The sequence below is a fragment of the Apteryx mantelli genome, chromosome 3, assembly GCF_036417845.1.
Source record: "Apteryx mantelli isolate bAptMan1 chromosome 3, bAptMan1.hap1, whole genome shotgun sequence".
In the NCBI taxonomy this organism is placed as follows: domain Eukaryota; kingdom Metazoa; phylum Chordata; class Aves; order Apterygiformes; family Apterygidae; genus Apteryx; species Apteryx mantelli.
Window position 1 is genome coordinate 69,105,107 of NC_089980.1, and position 26,175 is coordinate 69,131,281.

The 26,175-nt window shown below is 38.4% G+C and overlaps 1 protein-coding gene across 1 annotated transcript in view; it reads left to right on the plus strand.

The window, feature by feature from the left end:
* TIAM2 (TIAM Rac1 associated GEF 2) overlaps positions 1 to 26,175 on the plus strand; it is a 94,092-nt gene that overhangs the window by 19,129 nt on the left and 48,788 nt on the right. The window contains exons 6-13 of the mRNA XM_067293594.1: positions 7,673 to 7,858; positions 9,075 to 9,221; positions 12,928 to 12,990; positions 18,342 to 18,509; positions 21,145 to 21,255; positions 21,737 to 21,815; positions 23,258 to 23,350; positions 24,107 to 24,367. Coding sequence (XP_067149695.1) covers positions 7,673 to 7,858; positions 9,075 to 9,221; positions 12,928 to 12,990; positions 18,342 to 18,509; positions 21,145 to 21,255; positions 21,737 to 21,815; positions 23,258 to 23,350; positions 24,107 to 24,367 — 1,108 coding nt within the window. The remainder of the gene's footprint in view (positions 1 to 7,672; positions 7,859 to 9,074; positions 9,222 to 12,927; positions 12,991 to 18,341; positions 18,510 to 21,144; positions 21,256 to 21,736; positions 21,816 to 23,257; positions 23,351 to 24,106; positions 24,368 to 26,175) is intronic.

Consider the following 26,175-nt stretch of genomic DNA (forward strand, 5'->3'; position numbering starts at 1 on the left):
GCAGTGTACACATAGCAGCTAATCCCAATAGGCCACTGACAACACGGCTGGAAATCCCAAGTCTGCACATACTACCTTTACAGCTCTGGCAACCGTGTGTGTTTCTATTACTATATGCAATAAATATGCTGTGGGTGGTGATATTCCCTCAGGGTGCAATTTCTCTCCAAACCCCAGGAGAATTGGGACAAAAGGTAGCATATTTGAAAATCCCGTGGTGCTGAGATTCATTTTAAACCCATTGGAGTCACAGTCTTTTATAAATGTTAGCTGTTTAACCTGGTAGAGAAATCACAGTATTTGGTATGAATATGGAGCCCTGTCTAACTGCCACGGAAGTTACTGAAAAGGATTATTAGCCTTTATTCAGAGCTCTTTTAACAAAATATTGCACATTAAGTCAGAAGCGGGGCTGCCTGTGCTGATAGAACACTATAATGGAGTGGAAAATCTACCTCATAGTGAGGGCAACACCGCTCTTGCTCTATTTATTCATGTACTTGGTACTTTTCTATTGTCTCATTTTAGAACAATAATATGAATAATACTTGCTTGAAAGAATTCTGGGCTTTTCTCTTCAAATTTTAATATATTGGAATAATAATGTTTTCCAAGCTATTTGGAGTTATCTGACATGATTCATATTTTCTGTGTGCATGATACTTAACTTACTTATCGGATGAGTTATGAACATAGCTATTTACTTGTAAGCACTGAAATGATGAAGCATTAATGAGAAGAACAGGCACATGCTTGGAGATAATTTTCAGTGGAGTTTTCCTATCTTTCGTCCAACCAAAAATAGTTTATCTGTCACTGTAAAAATCCAAATAAGGAGATCAATAAGATGGTATTCTGCTTACTCCGAGTACTCATGAAATCCATTAGTACCTTTCTTCTGTTCCCTTTGGTGGCCTCTGTTTTTTTTTTACGTAGTGGGTAACTTAATTACTTTTTTGTTTAAAATGTAACTGACTTTTTATCTTTTCTCTCACTAAAACTTATATGATGATGACTGGAATAGTTTTGGGAATTTTATTGCCCAGGCTTCAAAATGCCAAATTTCATGTTTTCATTTTCTATAGAGATTCTGATGAAATATTTTCTAACATTCAAGTGAGAACTCACGACCCTCAAAGAGAATCTTTTCAGAGAGCTTTGCTAGTGCTTGCCAGTTTTGCTGCACAAAAATTCAACTTTAACTGCAATACATAATTACTTTTTTTCCCTTTTATACCCTCCTAAACTAACAAATATTATATGAACTTGTTATGACAGATCTTCCGTTTGGGTGGTCTTTGAACTGGCTACAGCAGAACTCTGCTTTCTCGTCTGAGCGGTTCAGTTCTGTTCTTTTTAGGTGTTACTCTTCAATATAAGAGCCATTCCATTCCAATATCCTCTCTCTATTATTAGGAAAATCCTTCTCTTTTGGTAGTAGCCCATCACTATGGAAGGAAGTGAGTCGGCAGCCAGGAAAGCTGAGGAAGGTCATCTCCCTTCTCCTCACCTCTGTAACTACCATTTTGCAGATGGGTGAATTTCCATCTTTCTTTCACAAAGATTTAATATAAAATAGTGAATAAACTATTACTGAATGGAGGGTTGCACAGAGTTGTCTCATAGGGTGAAGCTGGTGGCAGGGTGCACAGGAATGACTGGTCTCTCTTTTTGTAGGGGAGGGGGCAGTTGGATAACAGGATTCAGGGGCTTTCTCAAGTACATCCATAACTGTAATATGCATGTAGTATTGCCAGTTTCAATCATATTATTGACATGATTAAAAATACATGCTGGAGCTCTTCCATGTATCAGATCTTGATACTGGTTTGGGGGAAAAAATTTCTTCTACCTGTTTTGCTTAGACATGATGAAAATTCTGTCCTTCCAAACAATCAGAGAGATAGCATTAGTAGTAAAAAGCTATCATTGTCTTGTTATTTCAGGGAGTTTTCTTAACTGTTGCATTAAGTCACTAAGCAGATGGAACATAAAGGGTATCACTAATTGCATATCATTGTTGTTTTACTCTATTATGTTCCATTCTTTATTTTAAAAAAGCTTAAAGTTATAACAGTATCTTTGTAATGGGCTTTATAATCACGGAATTTTGGGAAGAGTGACATTTGTGATCCTCCAAGTTTGCTTTAGGAGGTAATGGCAATAAAAATCTTTTTCCTGTCCCCAGATACTGAGTGACTCATTTGTCCAGATGGGTACAATATGACTTGTGTCTGAGAACGGGGGACTGGAATGCAAAGAGTCTGGTGTTGTTTGTAATGTGGTTGAAAAGCTGTTCATATAAAACTGCAGCAGAAGTTTCTTTTAAATCCACAGTATTCCATAGGTCAGCTTGCAGAAATGCTTTCAATCTGGAAAGAATAAGTTTTGTAGGGGAAAATTCTGAATTTCTCATTGCTGTAGATAGTGAGTTGCATCAGTAAGGATCTCATACTTCTGTGTGGTACAGGAACTTCTACTGAATCAAATCATTTTTAAAGTCTTACGCACTGAGAGAATGCTCTCCTCACTGTGCATCTTTTCCTTTTTGTTATTTTAAATAAGTGCAAAGTGTAAAACTGGTGTTTTTTTTTTTTTTCAGAAGAGCTATCCAGGAAGTTTTTTCCTTCATGACCCCTCCATTTTTTAGGAAAATAGTGAGTTTTTCCTATACTTCCTTGAGGTATTCCTCTTTTGAGTCAGTACAGTGTCATTTCTGGCACCGCTTTCAGTCATTCACATGTGCTTTTTTCAGCCATTCACATTTTGCTTTTATTATACTGAGCTCTTCTACTTTGTACAGAACTTGTTTAAAACAAAAACAAACAAAAAACAAAACCAGAAAAAAAAACCCCAAACCCCAGTGAAGAGCTGTTCTTGGGATGCTGTTTGCAGTGTAGCATATGACGAGCCAGAAGCCGGGGACACCGCTGGGCACCCCAGAGCTCCAGCGACTGTCCCCGTCCTCGCTGAGGGGTGTTGAGGCCCTCTCTCTGCAATCTGTGAGACCTTGGAAATTTGTCAGTGGAGGTGGAGATGCCATTAGAAGTTTTGCATATAGAGAAGACAGTGTAGCGCATAGGAACTGTTCTTCCTTAATCACTTCTTGTAACCTCCTAAGAAGTATTTACCGGATCACCAAACCACATGCTGGAAAACACTCATCTGTGTTGTCTGTTCTGACCGTATTCACCCTTTGCTTTCCCCAACCTGCTACTTTAGAGTATAGCTGTAGCAAACCTCACAGGGTTATTGAATTAGCAAAGGCCAGCTTTCTAGCATCTTCCTTTAGCTCATCTGTTCGTGTAATTTAAAATTTAATTATTTTACGATGGTTTCTCAATGTCTTAATCGATTTTTCACAAATGGCTGCTTATGAGCTGAAACCAGTCCTTACTGCCAAAGTACTTACCATGTCGTAGTTCCTTTGTTAGTTAACTTTTGACGCTTCATTCCTGGACTAATTTTCTGTTGCAAAAATTAATCCCTTTGCTTACCACTCCCCACATAGTTACCACCTTGTCCCTACACCAGATGTCCTTGCCTTAATTTCTCCTGGTGGCCCAAACTAAATCATTCATGGTCCTCATTCTTACTCCTTTATACCCTTCTGCCATAGTCTCCTTTTTTCGCCCTACCTTATAGGGATGCTATGAGTCTGAATAAATTCATTTTGGTGGCACCTCCTTGTGTTTCTTCCAGGCTCTCTCAAGTTGCCACTAAACCCAGCAATCCTTTCCTAACACTTGCCTACATCGAGAATGACATCATCCCTCTTTCATCACCTCCTTTAATGCCTTTTCTATAAATTTGCATGAAGGTTTTTAAATTATGCTTGAAACTTTAGAAGAAAGGGTTTTGGATGCTCTAACTTGCAGTGCAGGCAGGCAGTCTAGGCAGCTTCCCCCTTCTTCTAGTTACAAGTGATGATAGCTAAGCAGATCATAAGGGGTGCTGATTGGCGTGCCCCACGTTGGGCCATATATCTCTTATCTATTTGTGGGACCACTTATTATTGCTGTTAGCCTTTGCCACCCGTTCCTATTCTCATTCTGTCTGGTGCATCCACTTTTTCCCATTTGCTTTAGAACAGATTTCAAAAGGTCCATTTTGTATATGCATGATGAAGTTAAATCCTTGAGCTTTCTTTCAGGCAGTCCTCCCATGTGGATCAGAGATTTGCCTCACACAATAGCAGAAAGAGGACTGCAGCATCCAGTTTGCAGGCTGTAAATTAACTTCATGGACCAGGTCATACTGTACTTTAAAGTTGTTGCTTTTTATATTGTTAGCTTCCCCCGTTTAGTCTTCAAGAATATAAATCTTAGGAAGAATTATCATAGTTTAAAAGGTTTAGACAAATAGCAGCTGGTATTGGTTCATGGTCTCCAATTGGTTCCAGACATCCCTGGTTTTGATAAGACTACAAGACAAACCCAGAAAATCCCTGCCCACAGCTTTTGCTAATGCCATTAAATGTAACATCATGATTACTGCTGCTTTTGGAGCTGATTAGCTAGCATCCTGCATGACTGATAAACAGTGTAATTTAATCATTTCTTTAGAATGTCCTCATGTTATACCCCACTTCCCATTCTTAGATTATCTTTATTTTAAAATACATCTTAGGAAAAATGTTAATCAGGATTTGAGGAAGACCTCAGAAACACGTAAATGCTTGTGTTCAGCTTCCTTTCAATGGGAACTGGATGCCCCGCTCCAGCAGCACCCGGAGCAAGTCTTGTTCTGTTCCTGAGGTGTTCAAAGTTGGGTTGGGCTCTGTACCCATGGAGATGTCACCCCAAAGGGAAGCGCTTCACAGTTTGCAGCTTTTGGCTGTGTGGAAAGCTAACAACATGGTTTTGTTCTAGTTGAGTGTCAACACACAGAGAAACAGATAGTGACAAAACCTCTTGTTGAAATTGTCCCATGCACAAGGTACTGGAAAGCAGAAAAATATTCTTTTGGGGTGCCTGAGACAAAAAGAATACAAAGTAAAGAATCAGATAAGCCCAGGAAAAAATAATTGATATTTTCGGGGGTGCATGTTTTTAGTGTCCGTGGTGAGATATTAGATGAGGGCATCTTCATAAGGTGTATATTTCTGTCCTTTCTCTGTGGACTTCTGTGAGTTGTTCACATCGTGATCTTTTGTAATCTCTATCTTTTATTTTTAGAATATTCCTTGAAAAATTTTTTTTCTTTTTCTATTAGTATAATATAAATGATAATTTCGCATTCACAGGTGATACAAAATGGTATATTGTCTTCCCTTCCCTTTTTTTCACCCACACTGCCAAAAAGATTGCCTCTTGCTGTAGCTGTAACTGATGCCACAGCTTGTGAGTACATGTGTAAGGAAGCCAGAATAGAGAGCATCTCCATCAGTTGTAGTACAAGCCTTAGCACCGTTTTGTTAACAGGGCCTTTTACACTCTTGCATTGCTCCACTTTTTTATTGGGGAAATAAGAGACTTGAGTCTAAACATAAATGTAATTTGTTGGCTGATCAACTGCTTTGGGTTCCCTACATGACATGAAAAAGTTGCTTCACCCATGAACACAGACATTCCTTGTCCCATTCACTGGAGACTCCCTATAGTGCCTCCACTTACAAGATAATTTAAATACCAAGAAAAAGAATTTTAAAAAATTCCACTGCCATGGGAAACGGTCATTTTCCAGCTCAGCGAAGCCTGACAATTAAAGTAAACATTTAGAGAACACAATATGGGATATGTTTCAAGCAGGCAGTAACCTATCTTTTCCTTAACAGTTCTTTAAAATTGATTTGTTTGGAAGGCTGGGTGTCTCATGCCAGCTTGCCTGTGGCAATTTATGCCCTGTTAGTCGTGTTTCTGCTGGTGGTAATGTTCCTGACCTCCCATGCAGGTGTCTGCAAGTGAGATGTACCCAGATTTTAAGCATCTGTGCAAAATTAGGTGACATCAGCTGTAATGAAGAAATATCTCAACAGTAAACCAGCAGGTTAGCAACGACAGTAAAAAAGAAGTTTCAGGAGAGCTAGGTCTAGTTTAAAACAGAAATAAAAAGCTTCTCACAAGAAATTTAGAATACTAGTTGCTTTATTTTTAGTGAATCGTATTTTAGTTTGCACTTCTGTCTCTGTCACTCACAATGTAATAAGGAGTAGGGGCCCTCAAACAAAAAAAATGGTGAACAACCTCCTTTAAGCCTCTTCTTGAAGTTTACTACTAGAAAACAGCATGCAGAAGAAGCCAAAAGATTTTCTGTAAGACTCTGCCAAAGCAAGATATGTGTTTAATGGTTGTGATATTTGGCAGCATTATAAGGAAACTGAACTGATTTTGCTTCAAGACAAGCCTGCAGGTCATATCATTCACCCTGGATTTTTATGGTTTTTATAAACTTATTTTCTAACTCATAAAGGTGTTTGTCCCAACCATGATTATTCTGAATTTAAGGTGATAATGTCCTGTACACACAGGGACAAGTAAGGTGTGTCAGTGAAAGGTAGGAAGTCAGTGCACACTAGAGAAAACATGAGAAACTGTCTCTACAACCTCGACCCTCCCATTTAAAAGCTAACATACAGCAGTCTGAGCTGACATCTGAAGGAGACCACTGTCAGGGGATTTTAACAATCCTCAGCTCATCTACATACACTTACTGTTTTTCTGCCTTCCCGTGTGGATGTGTCTAATATACTGAACACAGCTGCCCTTTTCTTTTTATTTGTAATATTGATCAGTGTTAATGTATAGTGTACACTGTGAGGCAGGTTTTAACTGCAACTACCAATCTGTGAATTGGGGAAATGAAAAGCAAAACCTGACTTCTGTGCAGTATGTAAAATTATGTGTTTGTGTAGATGAGTGTGTATATACACAAACACTGACTTAAAATTTGTACTTTCAGACTTGATTCAGAACTTAACTCATTTAGGTATATATTTGCATCCCTTCAGTTTCCTGATTTTATATTAAAATTGGCTTAAGGTGTCTGTTATATATACACATATGTGTTACATATATCTAATATTGCATAAAGGGTATGTATGCATTCTTGTTTGGATCCAGTAATATGTATTGGGCAAATATAACTCATTTTTGCAGTCTGCCTGAGCATAACTATATCTTACCTATTAAACAGACAAAGAATCATATTTGCTTGTGTTACTTGTTATCATCTCCTGTTTACAGATAAAGAGGCCATAGGAAGAGTATTAAAACATGAACAGAACCTATCAGCGTAGCTGCTTTATTTACTGAATTAGCCTAGCCATACATGCTTTCAGCCAGCCAGCTATACAATCTAAGCTCATAAAACTGAAGGAAACAAAGCTAATCTTCAACCACGCCCCCACACCCTTCATGAAAAGCCTTCATGAACCACAGGGTTATGTTTTTATGCAACTGCTTTTGTGGCTATCAAACTACCCAAAGTTCATGGTATGTTCATCTTGTCAATATGCATTTAAGACCACCAGCTTTGTTTTATTTCAAGCCATCTTTTGAATTGTTGTAACACAATATGACTGAATGTGTTTTGGCAGGGAATAACTAATCTAATCCATATACCACCAGATGAAAGTAATTTACTATGGGTTTGTGGAAGAGCTCAAATTTTCAGTGCAGCCCACAGAGACATTTTTTGCCCCTTTTAATTGTCCCTTTTTATATCTAAACAGATCCAGCAATGGGAACAGAACCTGGAAAAATTTAACATGGACCTTTTCCGAATGCGATGTTACCTAGCCAGTTTGCAAGGTGGGGAGCTCCCAAACCCAAAGAGCCTTTTGGCTGCTGCCAGTCGTCCTTCAAAATTGGCCCTGGGGAGGCTCGGCATCTTCTCTGTCTCATCCTTCCATGCACTGGTAAGTCTGAATGCACTTTTCATGGGTATGTAACATAAAGCCAACATTAATATTATATTTATATGTGGAATTGTGCTAGGATAATTCATGGTTGCACCCACATGCACTGTCCACACAGCCTTGCTCCCTTCTGCCTGTTCCTTGGCTGCAAATAATTTTCTTCCCTAGGGACAGACTTTGAAACCATGAGGATGTGGCCATGACTCTTTTTTTGCCCCTGGGGACTCCAGAAGCAGCTACTTTTGACTTCTATCTGAAAAAGAAACACAGCAGAGTACTTTTCAGATGTAAACAAGTCAATGTGTTGAAATTTTGTCACTCCATTTCATCCCCATCAAGTTCACAGGTTAAAGTGCGTAGGAGCTTAATCACTTAGAGCGAAATAAACCTAAAGCTGAAATTTCCAAAATTGATTCTGGTCCCTCTGAGTTGAGCTGGTCATTTTTGGAGATGCCAGAAGGCTCATTTTTTTGGAAACAGTTTGGTACCCGCTGTTTGAAAAGAGAGTGTTTTTAGAATAGGCCAAAACTGGAGGCAATCCAAAATTATAAGTCACTTTTGAGAACTGTGGCCTGTGTTTGCAAAGATTAATGAGGAAGATCCTCAGCTGCTGTAAGCTGTTGTCACCATGTTGGCTTCAAGTGAACTATGGCAATAACAGATTTGCCTCTGCTCTTTAACCTTAGAGGGCTGTGAGGCTGATCTTTGCAGAGAAGGCTAGATCACATATGCTGCATAAGTCAGACTGAATGGTAGTCCTGAAAGTCCATTCAGGGAATGTGTTTATTTCTGCCACTATTTTTATCTGTGTGGTTTGTGTCATTGCTTGTTAATAACATAATGCTGCAGCATGTTTATCTCCTATGTTTGGGAATTCTGAGAGTTCTCCTCCCTCCAGAAATTTTATCTTGAAATCATTTGTTATCATTCTTCTTCAGAGTCTTTTCATTAACTTCTTCTGTTGTACAGAGCAATATTTTCTCAGTTCCTCTCTTCATGTGACCTTCTAATTTTGCTCCATGACATAAAATACATTCCAACTCCAACTGAATACCAAAAGAAGCAGCGGAAAGTTTAAAGCACTGTCCTTACATCTTGGCATGTTATATTGAGATGAACTGAAGTAACTCTCATTTGATGTCTCAAGTTGAAATGACTGTAGTTATTTTGCTCCTATGAAAGTGATATAGGAAGGTCTGTCTGTATGTTTAAATAGATCTGCTCCAGAGATGAAACTGCCCTCAGGAAGCGTACCCTGTCTCTGTCGCAAAGAGTCCGAAGTAAGAAGGGTTTATTTTCTTCGCTAAAAGGACTGGACACATTGGCAAGAAAAGGGAAAGAAAAGCGACCTTCCATAACTCAGGTAGATATCATTTACTGGGTTCTAGGACACTGAAAGCTTTGAAAGGCTTATTTTTAATGGGGCCTCCTTCTGTGAGATGCTGTCGGTGTGTGGGTTAGGAGACGTCGCCTGTCCATCAGAGTTGCGATTGCAATTTCAGTAGACAAGGCAGACTCAAAGTGGGAGTGTTCACTTTGTAAGAAGCGTTACTCTATATCTAATTTTGGATTACTGTGTGATGAGTAAGATTGGTGAGTAAGAGGTTTTGACCCAAATGGGCTAGTTGGTTATCAGCAGTGCAAGACCGTTGGGTTTGAATTTGTAACAAAACTTGTCTTCTGGCCAGACTGCAAACTATTTGGGAGTAGGATTTCTTAGGAGACACTTGGTAGGCACAGCTCTTAAGACAGTGTTGTACTGGCTTATGACTGGGACTCTGAAGTACGTTGCCATTTAAATACAGAATAACACATGTCAGTCTACAAGTGAGAAGAGGAGAGACTGATGCACCTCTTTAGCATGACCTTTTATGGGGGGATGTGCAAAGCAGCATGTGCTGCCTGGAAGTACTTTTTAGCCAAAAGGAGAAGATTGCTGTCATACAGAAGGCCAGTTTTCCTGTTGTGTAGATAGCTGACTAATAAAGGTGTGTCAGTTTACACCTGCTGAAGGCTTGGCACAGGTTTGTCTTGTTGGAGCACATGGGCCCAAGAAGAGAAAGGCTGTGCCAGCGCCTCCAGCCGGTCTCATGCATGCCCACACTGAAGGACTGTCTTCCTACTTATGAAATCACTAGCATGTCACAGGATCATTTTCTGCTTATGAAACAAATGGCCTGTGCATATATTCAGTGTAAACCACACACTTCAGGAGTCTGTGTTTCCCCAGTAAAAACACAATTAAATGTGAAACAAAAGGTCACAGCCTTCTCCCCTGAAATACAGTAAATGAGAGCAGTGACACTTCCATGGCTGTTACACAGAAGGTGTACACATGCACCCACACTCAGAGCACTATTCTCTTCACTAGCCTTTGCCATGTCTGCGGCATCTACTGCAAACCAGTATTTTGTGCACTGTGCATTAAATAACATTGTTCCTAGGTCTTGTATTTTGATTTTATTTGTCAAAATCTACACTCACTTAGCAGTCAAAAATTGGCTGCCATTACATATGTATGGCAATCTGCTTTTGAAATATTTAAACATGCCTATCCATATTCATATCGCAATAGTCCAAGAATTGATGCAACAGCTTTAGTGTTGCAAAATAACATATCAGGGTTTTCTGGTCAAGCAGTTTATGTTCTTAATGGGTAAATATTTATCTACACGTTACACTGAGATGAAGTTCTTTGGGTAGCTCTTATGCACTATAGTGTATCATTAGAAATGTGTTTATATGATGAAGCTGAATAAGAATAAAAATTCAACTCTGCCTTATGAAAGAGGGAGCTGACATGGAAATTTTCTCCAAATGATCATTTTCACATGTTTTCCCCTGTACACTGACAGATGAGGCTGGTCTGCAAGTCCTACACCTCTGTTCCTCTGTTAGTGGTGGGCCTGAGGAGAGGGATGTTATGCTCCTTAGCTCTGTTCCTAGCCGAGCTGATACCTCTCACTGTCTTAAGCGTGTGATATGTTCGTCTGTATGCTTTATAGCGCATGGAGGGGATTCTGTGGCACTTGGAGAAAGGCAAATCATATTTCCATGGCAAGGAGAGGAGAATGGTGCTGTCGTCCCTGGTGCTTTTCGGCGGGCAGAAGAGGGAAGCCAGGGCATGGGCAGAGGTGCCCCTCTGCGGAGCGCTCCTGCCCGCCCAGGCAGATAGGAGGAAAGGCTTTGCTCACCCTGTTTATTCCAAGGCTTGCAACCAGCTGGCCCCAAAAGGTGTTGTTTTTCATCCACAAGCTCAGGTTTTTATGTTTTTTTCATTTGTTTTATTAAACATCCTACAATAAAATTAAGGAAATGTAAATGCTGAGTATGGCATATGAGTAACACTGGGCTATGACTCGTACCTATAAAAGTGAAGAATTTTTAAGAGTGTAGGTTAAAACACTGACCCGCTCTAGAAAGTGACTGAAAAGGGAAGCCACGTCGTTGTACAGATGTGTGTGTATACACATAACTGTATTCGTATATCAAAATCAGAATGTGCCTGAGGCTACCTTTCTTGTGATCTCTTTCGACCCTCTGGGAAATTGGGTTAAGCAGAAAAGTGGAGCTTAATTCTCTGCCTGTTGTGCTCTGATGTCTGTCTCAAACAATAAGTTAAAACTTTTACATTTTCTTGCTTTCATGGATTTAATTAAAGTTTATTTGACTCAAGTTGGTGTGGTGTTACCTACAGTAGTTACAAATTCAGATGGTACAGTCTGGAACATCGTTGTGTCAGAGACATTTTAAATTTTATCTTGAGTTCAGTTTTATGTTGTTAATAAAAATAAATAAAAACACCGAATTTCTTTGCCGGAAGGCTTTTGTAAACATTAATGAAGTGGCTCAGTCTTTCTAGAAACCAGTTAATAAAACTGAACTGTAGCAGATGGGGGATGTCTAGGCTCACATTATCCTTAGTTTCTTAAATGCTTATCTGCTTTCTTGAGTCTAAATGATAAACTGTTTTGAAAAAATCATAAACAATAAAATACTTTGACTACATCTGCGGGTAAGATGAGGAAAAGTAAGTTCAGAAATGGTGCCCTTTATTCACATCGTCAGAAACAGTGTTTCTCTGGAACCTTAAGAGAGTTTGCCATTGTACTGGGTTATCCAAAGTCTCTTGCTAGAACAAAAAAGAATTTTAAAAAGGAAAAGAAAAACCTAAACAAAAAGCTCAGTTTCAAGTCTGATATTGTCCTGACTTGTTCATCCCAGAAGGAGATGAAATAAAAGCTGTTTATATTTGTGTTTTGGGAGGATAACATTATTACTTGCAAATCTCAAGATCATGTGTAAATTATGTGGATCTATCTGCATGTTTATACAACCCTTATCACCAGAATATCTGACTGTATCTTTAGCCATTTAATATATTTTTTAATTATATTAATAATCCCATTAATAACACCTTTGTGGCATGCTAGTAATTTTGCCTTCTGAACATGTGGGGAACTTAAGTCTCTGTCTCATTTCTTCACTTCCAAAGCAGACACAATAGTCAGCTATTTTCATTACTTATTAGTGCTGGTTTGGGGTCAAGCATGCCTTCAAAGCTAAAAGCTAGGCTAAAAGTTTTCATTGATAGTGTGAAGCTAACTGCTCAGGTACAAGAGAAGAAAAACTATAGGGTAGGGAGTTTTAGAGAACTGCAACACTGATTTGAAACAGTTCCTTTAAATAATAAGTTAGAGCATAGTGCATGATTTGAAGGCAAATGACTTTTATGTTATCACTAAAAGGTAGATAAGAAAGAGCAAGGAAAAAAGAAACAGGGCATGAATGCTTGTGTACATATTTGAATGTGAGCATGCATATAGTCTGGAAGAAAAGACTTGCTTCAACTTTATTTATGGAAGAAGAATTGATATTTCTTTAGTACTTCTTCTAATCGGAATAAAGTGATAAAAAGTGCAAAAAACATCTCTAGGGTTTAATAGTTTGATATATCTTTATTCACTTAGCTTTCATTTTTACTTATTCACAGTAATTTACCTAATGCAGATAAGAAATAAAGCTTTAATGTGTTTTACTTACTTATTTATCTGTAATATTTTTAATAGATTTTTGATTCAGCTGGAGGACATGGATTTGCTGGTACTCAAAATTCAGCCAACTCTGCTGAGGTAAGATAAGCCTGTCTTTATTCTTCACCATCATGTTTTTAAATTCCTGAATGTATGTCACTAAGTGTATGGTGAGACTGGTTCAGAAACCCAGCTGAGGATCATAAAACTTCAGTTAGGATTAGATGACAGAATTATAATTCTGCTAATGAAACCACATAATGAAAACATAAGTTTCTGAACATGTATGATAGCCTTTTTTTTAAAAAAAAGCTTCTTTGTAGCACTAATGCCTACAGACATACACTGTCTATATTTTTTAGGTTGCTGTCTGAGAGAGACAGAATTGGAAATGAACTTGGCTGAAAGCCTCTCTCTTAATGGACCAAACCCCAAGTTGCATTGTTCTGCTTTGCCTCAGATTAGTTCAACAAAAACTGTAAATTTTGAAAGTAAAGACAAATAAGTCTAATTAAAGTCTAGTTAGCATACCAGCAGAAAAATGTAAGTTAAGATATAACTGGGTATTGACCAAGTAAAGGAAGAGGAAGTGGGATCCTCTCAACTGCATTACCCAGTAAAATAGCAGCCTCTCAGTGCTCACAGAAATACATCCTACACAGGAGGAGGTAGAGTTATTTTTCATTCCTGCCATGCAGAGAGCAAATTGAGAGCACAAGAATCATGATCTCTCTCAATTTCCAAAGCATCCCTGGGGATAATATCACTGTCCTGCACTCTGGAAGCAAAGCAGGACACTATGAAATCCATACTCATATGCATGTTGGACCACCAAGTTTTGCATATGTACTGTAGAGCTTATACAGAATCATTCTCCCTTGGTAGGCGTGCGCAGATACTCTCCGTTAAAATATTGAGATTTAATCTTGTGAGTTGATTTCTCTCCTTGATTTCATAATTGTACCATTATCAATTAAGGAGACAAATTTACAAAACTTGAGTTTAATTATTATCCCTCTGGTGTATGATGTATTAACGTGCCTAATATCCCTGGCATGGGATGATTCATGTTTTCTTGCAGATTTTATGTCATAGAAAAGCAAAAAAAATGAATTCCAAATGCCTTCCCTTTTAAAAGGGCTTAACATCTCATCAGAAATGGTAGCTGTAGTATTGGGTACACCTGGTTCCTCCTTCCCAAGAACAGAATTCTCACAGTGTAAAATGGGGAAACTGTTTTGGGGGGTTGGGGGTGGGGTTGCTCAGAGAGGCGACAGAATTCCCCCACTTCTCGTTCTTTGGTCTGTGGAGAAGACCTGTCCATCTGTACACATGTGTTAGCGCAAATCAGACTTGGGAGCAAACCAGCTGTTGAAACTGAGGCAAATCTGCCGACAGAGCACTGTAATAACAGCACAGAAGAGCAGCTGCCAGGCAGAACACCTAGTCCAAAGAAATGAGAATGCACCAGCGTTATTAGTCGCTGGGTTTCTAGACTGTTTTGATTACAGTATAGCCAGATTTCTTTAATTGCAACATGCACCAGACTAAAAAGTGGGTATTTGTCTTTCCACTTATCCTCCGTCCCTATTCCTCACTTGTTCCCTGAACCAGATATTCCTTTTATGTAGTTTAAAACTTAGAAGAAGACTTTAAAAAAAAAAGAAAAAAGTGTACTACAATACTACGCAGTACCCTTTCAGCTGAATTTGTGTACCAAAATCTGCATTTAAAATGAAATGCTACTCTTGAAAATGATTAACTGTAATGAAGAGCTGAAATGAGTCTCATGAGAGGGGTTTGGACAAAGTTCATCATCTCACTTATTTATTTATTATTTATTTATTTATTGTACTGTGTGGTACATGGTTTATTTTCCTATCATTATTCATTTAATGGCCAGATAATAAAGCAAAAGCTATACCACTGTGAAAAGCTATACCACTTATCCCACTGACAGTAGCTAAACCTATAATGCTGTTTTGCCTCCAAAGAGTGCCTTTGCTTTTTGTGTGTACTTTAAAGAAAAATTTCAAAGCAGATGAGTTCACTGAGTTACTTGACTACTTGCCTGTTATTTCCTATCCCATTTGCCTTGCCATATACTCATGGGGTGGGAAAGTATATGTTAAAAATCAGCCCTCTCTTTTAAAAATAAAATATAATTATTTTGGATTTCTGGGTGAAAAATCTCCTGTGAAGAACACTCACAAATTCCACCAAAATGTACCATTGGGTGTGCTATGAGATTGCATCGATTTCACATCTCAGAAATAGCAAATACAATTAATTCCTGTCAGGTCCTGTTAAAGTGTGGAAAGGTTCTGTCCCTCCTAATGCTGAGGACAGAAAAAATCTCTTAGGTGCAATCCTTGGAGGTTTCTCCTGAAGTGGTTTCATACGAGCCCCTCAGTTTAGCCCCGACCCCCTCAAGATTAGGAAGTTCACAGTGACAACTAGCTCAGCAGTGCTGTCTGTAGGTCTTGTGTCCTCTAGCATAGTTCACTCTTCCCAAACCATTGGAGGGCATCCAGGAGGTTTCAAAGGCACAGCAGAGGAGGAAGGAAGGGATCTGTTTCCTTTGATGCTAAGTCTGAGAAGGGAGAAGCTCTGGCTTCTTGACCCACTTCTCTCAACAGGGTTTATGCGTTATCCGTAGTTACTGGATAAAAACACTTGAATTTGGGCAGTGGCTGGGAGCTTCCACCCTCTGGGTAGAGGGCACTGGTGCGAGGGCAATGCTGCTGCAATTTTGGGGCGAGGCTGGGGTCACCTGGATTCCAGATACTTACAAAGTTTAGCAAGGTTGCTTTTCGAGACTAAAAAACTTGTTTAGGTACTGAAGTGGAGCTCTGGATCTCAACCTTATTTCTAGCCATTTTTTAATGGCAATTAACTATAGCGTGGGCATTTTAAAGATCCTGACATTTTGATGAGTCATACAACAACTCAGAAGTGATTCATCATAACTCTGAAAACCGTTACTTTGGAATCAACCCAGTTTCAGTGGCTGATTTCGAATAAAAAGCAAAAACAGGATCAAAACTTTTATAAAATGCTACCTGAGGAGCACAGTGAATTACAAGTAGTGAAGTCTTCCAGGAGGCTGTATTTTCCATGAAAACGATGATAAAAACAGGCAAAGAGTGGGGGAAATTAAGAAGTAACTTATTGGTCCTTCAGCAACACTGTGGCACAACGGGTGAGAGTCTGCAAATCCTGGCACGTATTGCTGGAAAATTGGATGGGTTGTTATAACTTTATGTGGCAATGAATGAATGAACTATTGTAGTATTAGTCACTGCAAGCATAACAGGAAAATAAGTATCTTTTCATGTCAGATTTTCTGAGATGGAAAATGTGGAATGAAGCACCAGTATCTTGACTACCGTTAAGGAACATATTTTTGTTTAATAAGAGAGAGATGAGTTTATCTCAAAACTTATGCTTGAGCACCAGTGTACACAACAAAAAAATGAAAACATATTAGCTTGGTTGAAGAACTATCTATCTTGTGCTTAAAAGCTTTGGGGAGGAAGAAGGTGACCTTAAGCCTATTTTTCATCACCTTCATCCTCTACAGATTTTTTTTTTTCTGTCTGTGGTAGTAATGAGATTTATTTCTATTGGACAGACTTGAAGAGCTACTACTGCATTATAATAAACCATTTTGGTAATTACAAACCTCTGAATTGCTGGGAGGATCTTCCTAGCTCAGGCAACATAGCTTCAGTTTTCCCTGAAAGAAGCCAACTGAGAATTAAGTTTGACTCATTGCTGCTTAACTCTGGCAGTGTGTGTGCCTTGCCCTTTTTCATATCTGTCATTTACATTGTGGAAAAGAGGTCATCATTTATTCCCAGACACTTGATTTAGTGCTTTCTGAGAGGACCACAGCTCTGCTGGAATTATCTTCTTAAACAACAGCAGTTTTATGAGCAGACTGGAACAGCAACCGGTGAGGTGAAACTTCACCTGGTGTAAATTTCAACACTCCCTGAATTGCAGTAGCATAACATGATTCCTGTATAGTCGTGGCTGTATATTAGTGGGATTTCCATGGGCCAGCGCTAATTAATATATCATTTCCGAGCTAATTACAATGGATAGTTGAGCAATAGGTACATGATTCTTGAATGCCATTAGCTGATTATTATATTTCTAACAAAACCACTGTTACTCTTGCATAAAATTATTACAGTGCCATAGTCTGGTTTGGCTGCAACCTGAATTGCTGCATTGTTTGGTAATTACTTGAATAGGACTGCTTACTATATCATTTTTACAGCCACAGTTGTTATTTGGAAAACAGAAATAATATTGGTCACTTTGTTGCTACTGGTAGATTGTTGTCAATAACTTTGCTGCCTGCAGCAAGGGAGGAAGCAGTTGCCGTTTAGTGATTTTATTGGAGCTTTTAATTGCAGTACACCATTGGGCTTGTGTCCCTGCAGAGTCAGGAGGAAGAATTGCAGCGTATGTGTATGCAACCCCCCTCAACAAACAAAAAAACAACAAACAGAGATAGCCACAATTCAGCCTAAGATGTGTCATGAGTCATAGTTCTGCTGCTTTAATAGGTTGTTGTCCCTTTCCATTGACTGTAAAGGGAATTCATGGAGACTGTGTGTAAACTTAAATGACTTGATGGCAGCAGTGAGGTGCTGTACAGACAGACCCAAATATATAGGTGAAACTCCAAGTGCAGAACAGGTCTCAGTGATTTTCTTCTTCTTGTGTGGCTTCCTTTGAAATGTCTAGCCTAAAGTGCTTTACAGAAGAAAGTGTAAAAATGAAGCGTGAGAAAATAACAAGGATTTTATTTGGGATGGATGTTGTATTAGATCAAGCTGAGTGGCTTTTGAATGACTGTGAATGCAAACCAAAATGCTAAACAAGCAAATACTTTACCTATGAAACACTATGATCTTAAACTGTAAATAGAATAGGAACACTTTATTTGTGTTGTGGTCCTTTATTTTGATGTTGCAAGCCTTGCTCTACAGTGCTCTCTGCTGGAAGTTTACTATATTATCATTTTCTGCCAAAATTTTAGCAATCTTTGTTTTTTTTGTATTTGTTAATTAGATAAAAATTGTAGAAGTTGGTTCTTTTTAAGAATTTTTACCCACTGAGATATAGCAGCTATGTATTTTCACTTAGAGTTAAATCAACAAGTAATATGAGATAAAGACTTGAAAGCCCATAATGGAAATGCAGTGGAAATATAATCCATTTTCAAGAAGATCGGTACTGCAAGTCAGTGATGGTGAATGAGAACAGGTAACAGAACTTAGTCCCTTTCTTGCCATGAGAAAATACATAGTACCATGTCTAAAAATATGGTGGTTCATATCCACTTTAAACTGCTAATATAATTCTACTTACTGTGTTTGGGGGTTTTTTTTTGCAACATCCACAAAAGTTTTAAATTTCTCCTTTATTTTCAGCAGCAAATTGATGAATTCTTGAATGTTTACTGCTCAGTGCCAGAGAGCATCCAGAAGGAGAGTGCTTGGGAAACACAAACCTGTGTTCATTTTTGTGATGGCCAAGGAGTGGCATTAACCCTCAAGCCAGAACACAGAGTGGAAGATGTTTTATCTTTGGCATGCAAGGTATTCAGTTTTCAGGCATGACTGCGCATTGTTAATAGATGTGGAATATGAAAGGAATATAATATATTTGAGGACACCTAAAGAGTGACAACATAATACCAGCGTCTCCCTGTCCCTGTGTTAAGGCACATTCTGAGTGTTTGCTCTGTTTCCTTCAGCAGTATTATTTATGTATTGTAGCCAAGGTAGCAGGGTCATGGAAAACTTGTCAAGTTGTGTTGCTCAAGACAGTGCACAAAGAATCTTTAAAGAGCAGTGACAGTCTGCCAGGTAATCAGTCCCTGGGAAATCTCAGCATGTGTCCAGTCTGTGTTGTCATTCCTACAAACTGCATTGTTCTGTGCAAATTATTCATAGAGGAATAATGGTGATCGGTTGAGTTAACGCTCTGACATTGAGATATTTAAGACTGCTGTGACAAAGACTGTCATATAGGTTTGTTCCTTAAAGGATCTTTTCTTGCTTCTAATTCGCTAAATTCCAGTTCTGTTTCTGAATTTCAAAGCTTGCATTCTGCTGTGAAAGGCAGTGCCGTAAATTTGAGGAGGGATTGCTATAGCTCTTGTGACAGAACTGAATCAGTGGTTAAAGGTAAAGTAGAAATACCAGTCTTAACTACAGAGGAGAGATCAGCGCTTCTAGAGCATCACAACTTACCTGGGGCCTTTGTCTTCACTCATGTCAGTGATTGAATTTGGCTCTGACCTCATGAATCAAATCACTTTAAAATTATAAAAACAAACTTTTTGGAAAAAATAAATTTCACTTCCTACTTTCTTACCAGTGGTAAATACAGTTTACTTCACAAGTAAAGGGGAGAAAACAAGGAGGAAAAAAAAAGGAGTCTCATTCTGTACAAAATGCAACTGTAGCTTAGACTAGTGTGAAATTTCAGGTGCGTTAATAAAACTAGCTTGAAGTTAATGAGTTATGAGGCTTCTAAAGAAGGAAAGGCCCCAATTTAATGGCTATTTCTACCTGATAATGTTGTAAACAATAAAAGTTATGAAATGATATTAGTTTTAAAAAGTTAGAATGACCTGTGGTTTAGAAATCAAAACAAGCATGATGATTTAGTCATGTCACAATGTATCTACATAATATCACTGAGAAGAAATGAGTTTCTCATTGCTTTCCCGGATGGGCTGAATGCTGGAGGAGCCGTTTATTCCCTAGTTTTACTTTTTAAAAATTGACTGTCACGCTAAAGGAATTTTGAGACAGTATTTGACCACCAGATGGCAGAGTAGAGCTGAAACGTTTGGAAGTAGTTCAGGTAACATAGGACCATAGAAAGAGGAAATAAAATTTACAAACATAAAATTAAGTTGTAAAGGAAATTCCTTACCTCTCTCACTCCATCATTCCAAAATATCTGTAATCGTAAAGCTTATTTTTAATCTTTTTATGTCTGTATCACTTAAAAATTTAGTTTTAAGTTATTTCATTTTTTTGTTAAACATTTTTTCTGTTTTATTTTTTCTTTCTATTCTGTGTGCAAAGCTTTTCATAAGCATACTCTAACGCTGAATACTTTCTGCTCATCTTTCCTGGTTCTTTTCCTTCTTACATTTTCATTCTGCTCTGGTGAGTGTAAGGAATCTTTCTTCTTTAAGAGAATGTGTTTGAATGTTATGTGTATAAGGATAAAGTTCAAAGGGTTGGTTCTTTTTTTCATTCATGCTTTATGGGGTTTATACTTTTCTCACTTCTGTTCTCCATCTGAGACTTTTGGGTAGCACATACAGAAAAAATGTGCATTTCAGTATAATTGTTCAGGATATGGTACACATACAACCATTACACATAATAAAATGTTCGGCTAAGCACTACTTACTCAGTAGATTTAAGTTTTGTAAGCTGCAGAGATCTGTTAAAGAATTTAAATAACCTAAGGGATGCAGTCTTTTTTCCTGTTTTAGCAAAGTTGCTCTGTTAATATGCTAAAGCGAAATATTTTGTGCAGTAGTCTCACCAGCATCCTGATTTTCAGAGAGACTCCCATCAGGGGCTCGGCACTTTCAGACAAATATCCTTTGGGAGTACTCCCATTTCCCTTTGACTTCCTGTTGAAACTGGATTTTTACTTTGACCCCATGTGGTGAAAAAGTAGGTGAAACTCTCTGAGCATAGATGAAACCTGACAATAACAATAAAGTCCAATAAAGGCAAACTATTCCTTAGGGTATCTGCTTCCCATCCCACTCCTCACCTAGCAGCCCATACATGCATATACATTTTCTACATCAGAAGAATAAGTTGCTGGGCTGAACTGAGTCATTGGGAATAGTCACAGAAAAGATGATTGTGAGTACACGTTTAAAAGGACAGAAAAGAGTTGTAATATAGCTGGAAATATATAGCAATGCTATGTTAATCTAATAGCCAAGACATAGTGTTTATGAAAAGATTTGGGAGGATTCTAAGAGAAAATGGAAGTTGCACTTGAACAATGCAGCTAGTTTTGTTTCTGCCACAAAAACAGTTAGAAAATGACTTGCTGAAAACTGCTTTTGCATGATTTCTAAAGGGGTGTGTGTGTGTGTGTGTGTGTGTGTGTGTGTGTGTGTAACTTTGTCATCTGGGATTCTGGAACTAAATAATGAATTCCAAAAACCATTCTTTTATTCCTTAGATGAAACAGCTGGAACCAAGACACTATGGCCTACAGCTCAGAAGACTGGTTGATGAAAATACTGAATATTGTGCTCCTGAACCATATGAATACATAGTAGACCAGGAAAGTGTGATTCCTTTTAGATAAGGCCCCTTGATGTTTGTAGCTACAGCTGAATTATCACCTATGAATATGTGTGATTTAGCTCTAAAATAAGGTTTCAAAGCTGTTCCTGGATTGCATTCTGCCATCCTTATTCACAGAGGGCTGAGTTCCTATCTGTGAAGAGATTCAGAGTGCTAGGCACTACAAGCACCCTCTTCAAGAACTGTTTGATGATTTAAGTGGGACTTGTGGTATGAATGTGAAGTGTCAGTCTCTACTCCAGGCTGGATTTTCCATGTTTAGCTTACTCTGCTTTTAGTCCCACTGATTTCAGTGATGCTTGCAGAGTAGCAATCTTCTTTGTGTAAGGATATCAAATTTGAGCTCTTTATTGATGATAATAGTACTGTGCTTATTTCCCATGTTGTATCTTTGGGTTTTGATGCTTACAATTTCATAATTTGACAAATCGTGTTATTGGGGTTTTTTGTTTGTTTTCTAACAGGTGTATGATGAAATTGAAATTTGTCCGTTAAGTGTTCATCACGTTCATCTTACAAAGTCTGAAAACATAAGTGATTTTGGTAAGTTTAACCAGAAGAGCTCCCAGGGATTTTTCTTTTTATTGTTCTCCTTACTCACTTTTCAGGAGCTTTCTGTCTCTAAGAGCAGGCAGAGCCGTCACCGATAGCTCAAGAATGGAGTCTACGAAGGACTTGAGCCAATATAACAAAGACTTTAACTGGCTGTCTGTTTTACACTGACAAATGCATTTTTTATTTCTCCATTTGGGAAAGATCTACTTTCTAATTCTGCTGTACGGCCAAAATAATTGAATAAATGTGGACTTTTCAGAAGACAAATGTCCCTTGCCAAGCTAAATACAATCAGTCAGGCCATGGCCGAGGACTGCCCCCTTTTTTTGGTAGTGGGATGCTCTGTTGGCACAATATCAACAGACTGTCCTTTGGTACAAATGCTGACAGGCCTTATTTTTTTTTCCATGGGAAGCGGTTAAGACTAAGAAAATTATATTTCTTGCAAAACGTGAATCTTTTAGTCAGCATTCTGAAAAAGATGAGCAGAGCAGTAAACCAAAAAAAGATAATGAATTTGGATAGATAAAGTACTCTGTGTGTGTGTGTGTGTATGTGTGTGGGGGGGAGCGGGGGGAGAGAGAGAGGGACAGAGAGGGACGGAATGGGGGATTTAGGGCTGTCTTCACGCATGTTGAAATCAGTGGCAGTTTATTGACTTTGTCATTTTGATTGGGCCTTTAAACTGAAATGTCTTTGGGATTAAAAGAAAAGCATCGCCTTATTTCTTTTCATCCATTTTACTGGTCAGGCCTTATAGATTGCATCAAATAAATACATTACAGTTGAAACCTGACACTTTATTTGGTGGGAGTTTTGCTTCATTAAGGAATACAGGTTTTATCAAATAGACAGGGAGAAAGGAAAGAGTTGAAAAAAGGAAAATGTGTTAACTGTGCACGTAGAAGAGATGCAGGGAAAAAGAGGAATGGGGAAATAGGAGTTGCATTCCATGCAGTTTTGTAAGGTAGATCTGTGGTGTTCTTTATCTGCATGTTTGTTAGTATGCATTCTTTTTTCCTGGACAATCTCACTCACTGTTGTATAAGGATTTGCTATTTTATAGTCCGGGTTTCCAGTTTTTGGAAATATTTAAGACAACCATAATATGGTGGAGACATTACAGAAATCATACTGAACTATGTTATTGAAATGTCATAGGGGGCAGAGGTAGAAAATATTTTTTTCAAAATATAGGTTGTCTTTTTACAGGACATCATGACATTTCCTGGGAGTTAAAAAGTCTTTAACTGTTTGTACAATGACTAAGACTTTATGTGGTAATTTCTCTATAATCTGTGGGTGTGGTTTCATAACAAGTATCAACTCTCTGATTATGTAGACTCTACTAAGTATGCAAAATAAAATGAGAAGTACTTCATTCAAAGTTTATTTGATCGTGCTCTACCTTTAAACCTCTTTTACATCAGGTTTTGCTGTCACAGCTCAAGCAGATGAAAATCAGCATCTCACCCATATATTTGTAAGTGATGTTCTCCCTGATGGACTGGCATACAAGGAAGGTATGTATCACATTTGTAAGTAATACTGTTCTTCATTACCCTTTTAATTCCCAAAATATGAAGGAGCTTTAACATTGCTTTCTGAAATGGTTCTTGGTTTTTACTAGTCATAGTTCTCTTTCCTGAAGACCATGGAAAGTATGTGGTACTAGAAAAGATAATTTACACAGAGTAACTGACTTATCCTTTTAACACAGTGATGAGAATTCTTGTTCACCCTTGGGGACAAATTCTGTTCCCAGCAATACAATCAAGTGCTTTTGAAAGACAGTGGTTGCCACTGTTTAGACTTATTCAAAGGCTCATAAAAATTTTATCTGTTAGTATTCCAGTTTTGCAAGAATGATTTGATCTGCTTGACTAGTTCCTTGTGCCTCCCAGACTGGGATAACAAAATATGAGTTATTGTGGCATATGCCGATAGGCCATCTTTTAACATGAACTTGGCCTCTCTCAGTGTTGAGAGGTGTTTCTGAGTGTTTTCTAAAGATTACCCCCATCCCCATCCTCTAGTAGCTATAGAAAGAAACAACTTGATTGCAGTATCATGTATAACACCTACAAAAGTAAGCATGAGATCCAATTCTGTAATTATGGCACATGTAAAACTCCCATCAAATCTAATGGACTGATTGTAGGATTGGGCTATTTGAATTCAAAAACAAAAATAAAGAATGGAACAACATAAGGTTTGGTTTGTGACTTTTCCATTTTATATTCTTTTCTTTTTTTTTCTTTCCTTTCACATGCTTCCAGGGTTACGAGTAGGCAATGAAATTTTGAGCATAAATGGAGAGGTTGTGTCTGATCTTGACCTCAGACAGATGGAGTTATTGTTTTCAGAGAGAAGTGTAATGCTCACACTGAGAATTAATCATTATGGAGCTCAGCAACCATTATGTGCTTCATGGTCAGATGGTGACATTTCCAGGGACCCCAAAAGTTTGTTGCCTCCTCCAAACCAGTCACAGCTCCTGGAAGAGTTTCTGGATAACTTCAAAAAGAACACAGCAAATGGTAAGAGGTTGATGCTCATTCTGTTACTTTCAGCTCACTTGTAATATCACTATTTTTTTTCTTTTTTAAAAATTCATGCATGTTTAAAATTTTTCTCATGCATCAGAGAGAAATCCAAATTCAAACTGTATTAAGTTCCATCTACACTTCATATCTTTGTGTTGTTACATTTTTTTCTAAAAAATAGAAGTGGAACAGAATATGATCATTTGTATGCGAAAATTATATTCTTTTAATTCATCTGACAGCGCCATCCAGTAATGTCAAGCACTCTTAACTGTTGTGTGATGCCAGGTACTTCCACTAATTCGTTTTCCAGGCGTCAGTGATTGAAATGATGCGTCTTTCAGAGGCAGAAGTTTGGTTCTGCATTTAGCATGCTTCACATATGGTGAAGTACCACATACGTTTAGGGCATCTTAAATATAATAATCAACATCACCTCAGAAAGGAGTCATCTAGCTCTCTCCCACCCAGAGTTACTATCTCTAAGGTTTTCCAGTTTAATCCAGCCATTCACTGTATAGAAGAACCTCTATTAAATCAACTTTCACTATGATTCTTCTACTACCATCTCTCATGTCTCTTACTCAACCTAATATCCCTGTCCTGAGCATGGATCGGAGGACATATCCTAAGTGTACTGTGTCAGGATGGGATCGTGATGAGTTTCCACATGAGGAACACCAGGCAGGCAGGGTGCCAAAAGCCTGCATGGTAAGGACAGGGTTGCCCTGCAGCCCACCGGCAGCAAGGAAGGTGCTGATGCCTGCTCCTGGGATGCCTCCTCAGCTGGAAATAGGTGCTGGCACGGCTGTGGGTAAAGCCAGTCCCGTCCACCTGGACTTCTTAGCTTGGGCTGTGAGCCAGAGGGCCTCTAGAGCTGTCCATCGTAGTTTGGGTGTGTTGGGAAAGCTCATGCACGGCAAGACTGGCAGCCCCAGAGATAAGGAGGAGGTAGAAGGGGTTGCAGGGGCGGGAGGAAAGGGGAAGAAGGGAGGAGAAGCACCAGAGCGGTGAGAAAGAACATGATTCAACTGATTTTGTGCAAAATTCTGTCAGTTTCCTCAAGTGAGTTTTGTCAATAAAAAGATGAGGACCCGCTGCCCTGGAATTGCTCTAGCCTGGTGAACTCGAAAGAAACCTTTGCATCCTTTCCATTGACGCTCGAAGCGTTACATCTTGTAATATTAAAATACTTGTAAATGCCTATCTGAAATAGAAAATATCTGGGGATTGGCTTTCTTTCCTTTACCCACCTTGAATATTTCTCAGCTGAGATACAAGCAGATTTAATTCGAGTTTCTTGAATGGAAAAGGTGCAGTTTCCTCTTTGTACCTCTGGGGGATGCTAGTAAAATTCTGCTGAAAGCTGGCCTGAGTTTGCTGTTGTGTAAGGGAGGGCAGGAAGAGGTACAAAAAAGGGTCTCTGATTTTTATATATAATTATGGTGGCAAGTGTTTTCTGATTGGATTTTTTTTTCATAATTAAAAAAGGGAGGAATAAAAGAATCACACAGGAGAAGTTGTTAGAATGGATTTAATTATAAAGCAATTTTATTAGGTCATCTTTTGAAATTAAAATAAATCTGAATACAAGATTTGTGATACAGTAAGTAGCATCTCTCTCAGGGGCTTTAGTTCAATTTCAAATGCCATTAAATTGGCTATTGGCATGTAAAAGTTAGTGTCATAAAACAAAAGTTATGATAGAGCTAATTAATTACATAATTATACCAGGGCCATTATTCAGCTTTTTGGCTTGATATCATAGGCCAGCATTACCAGGGGTATTCAGTATAATAAAT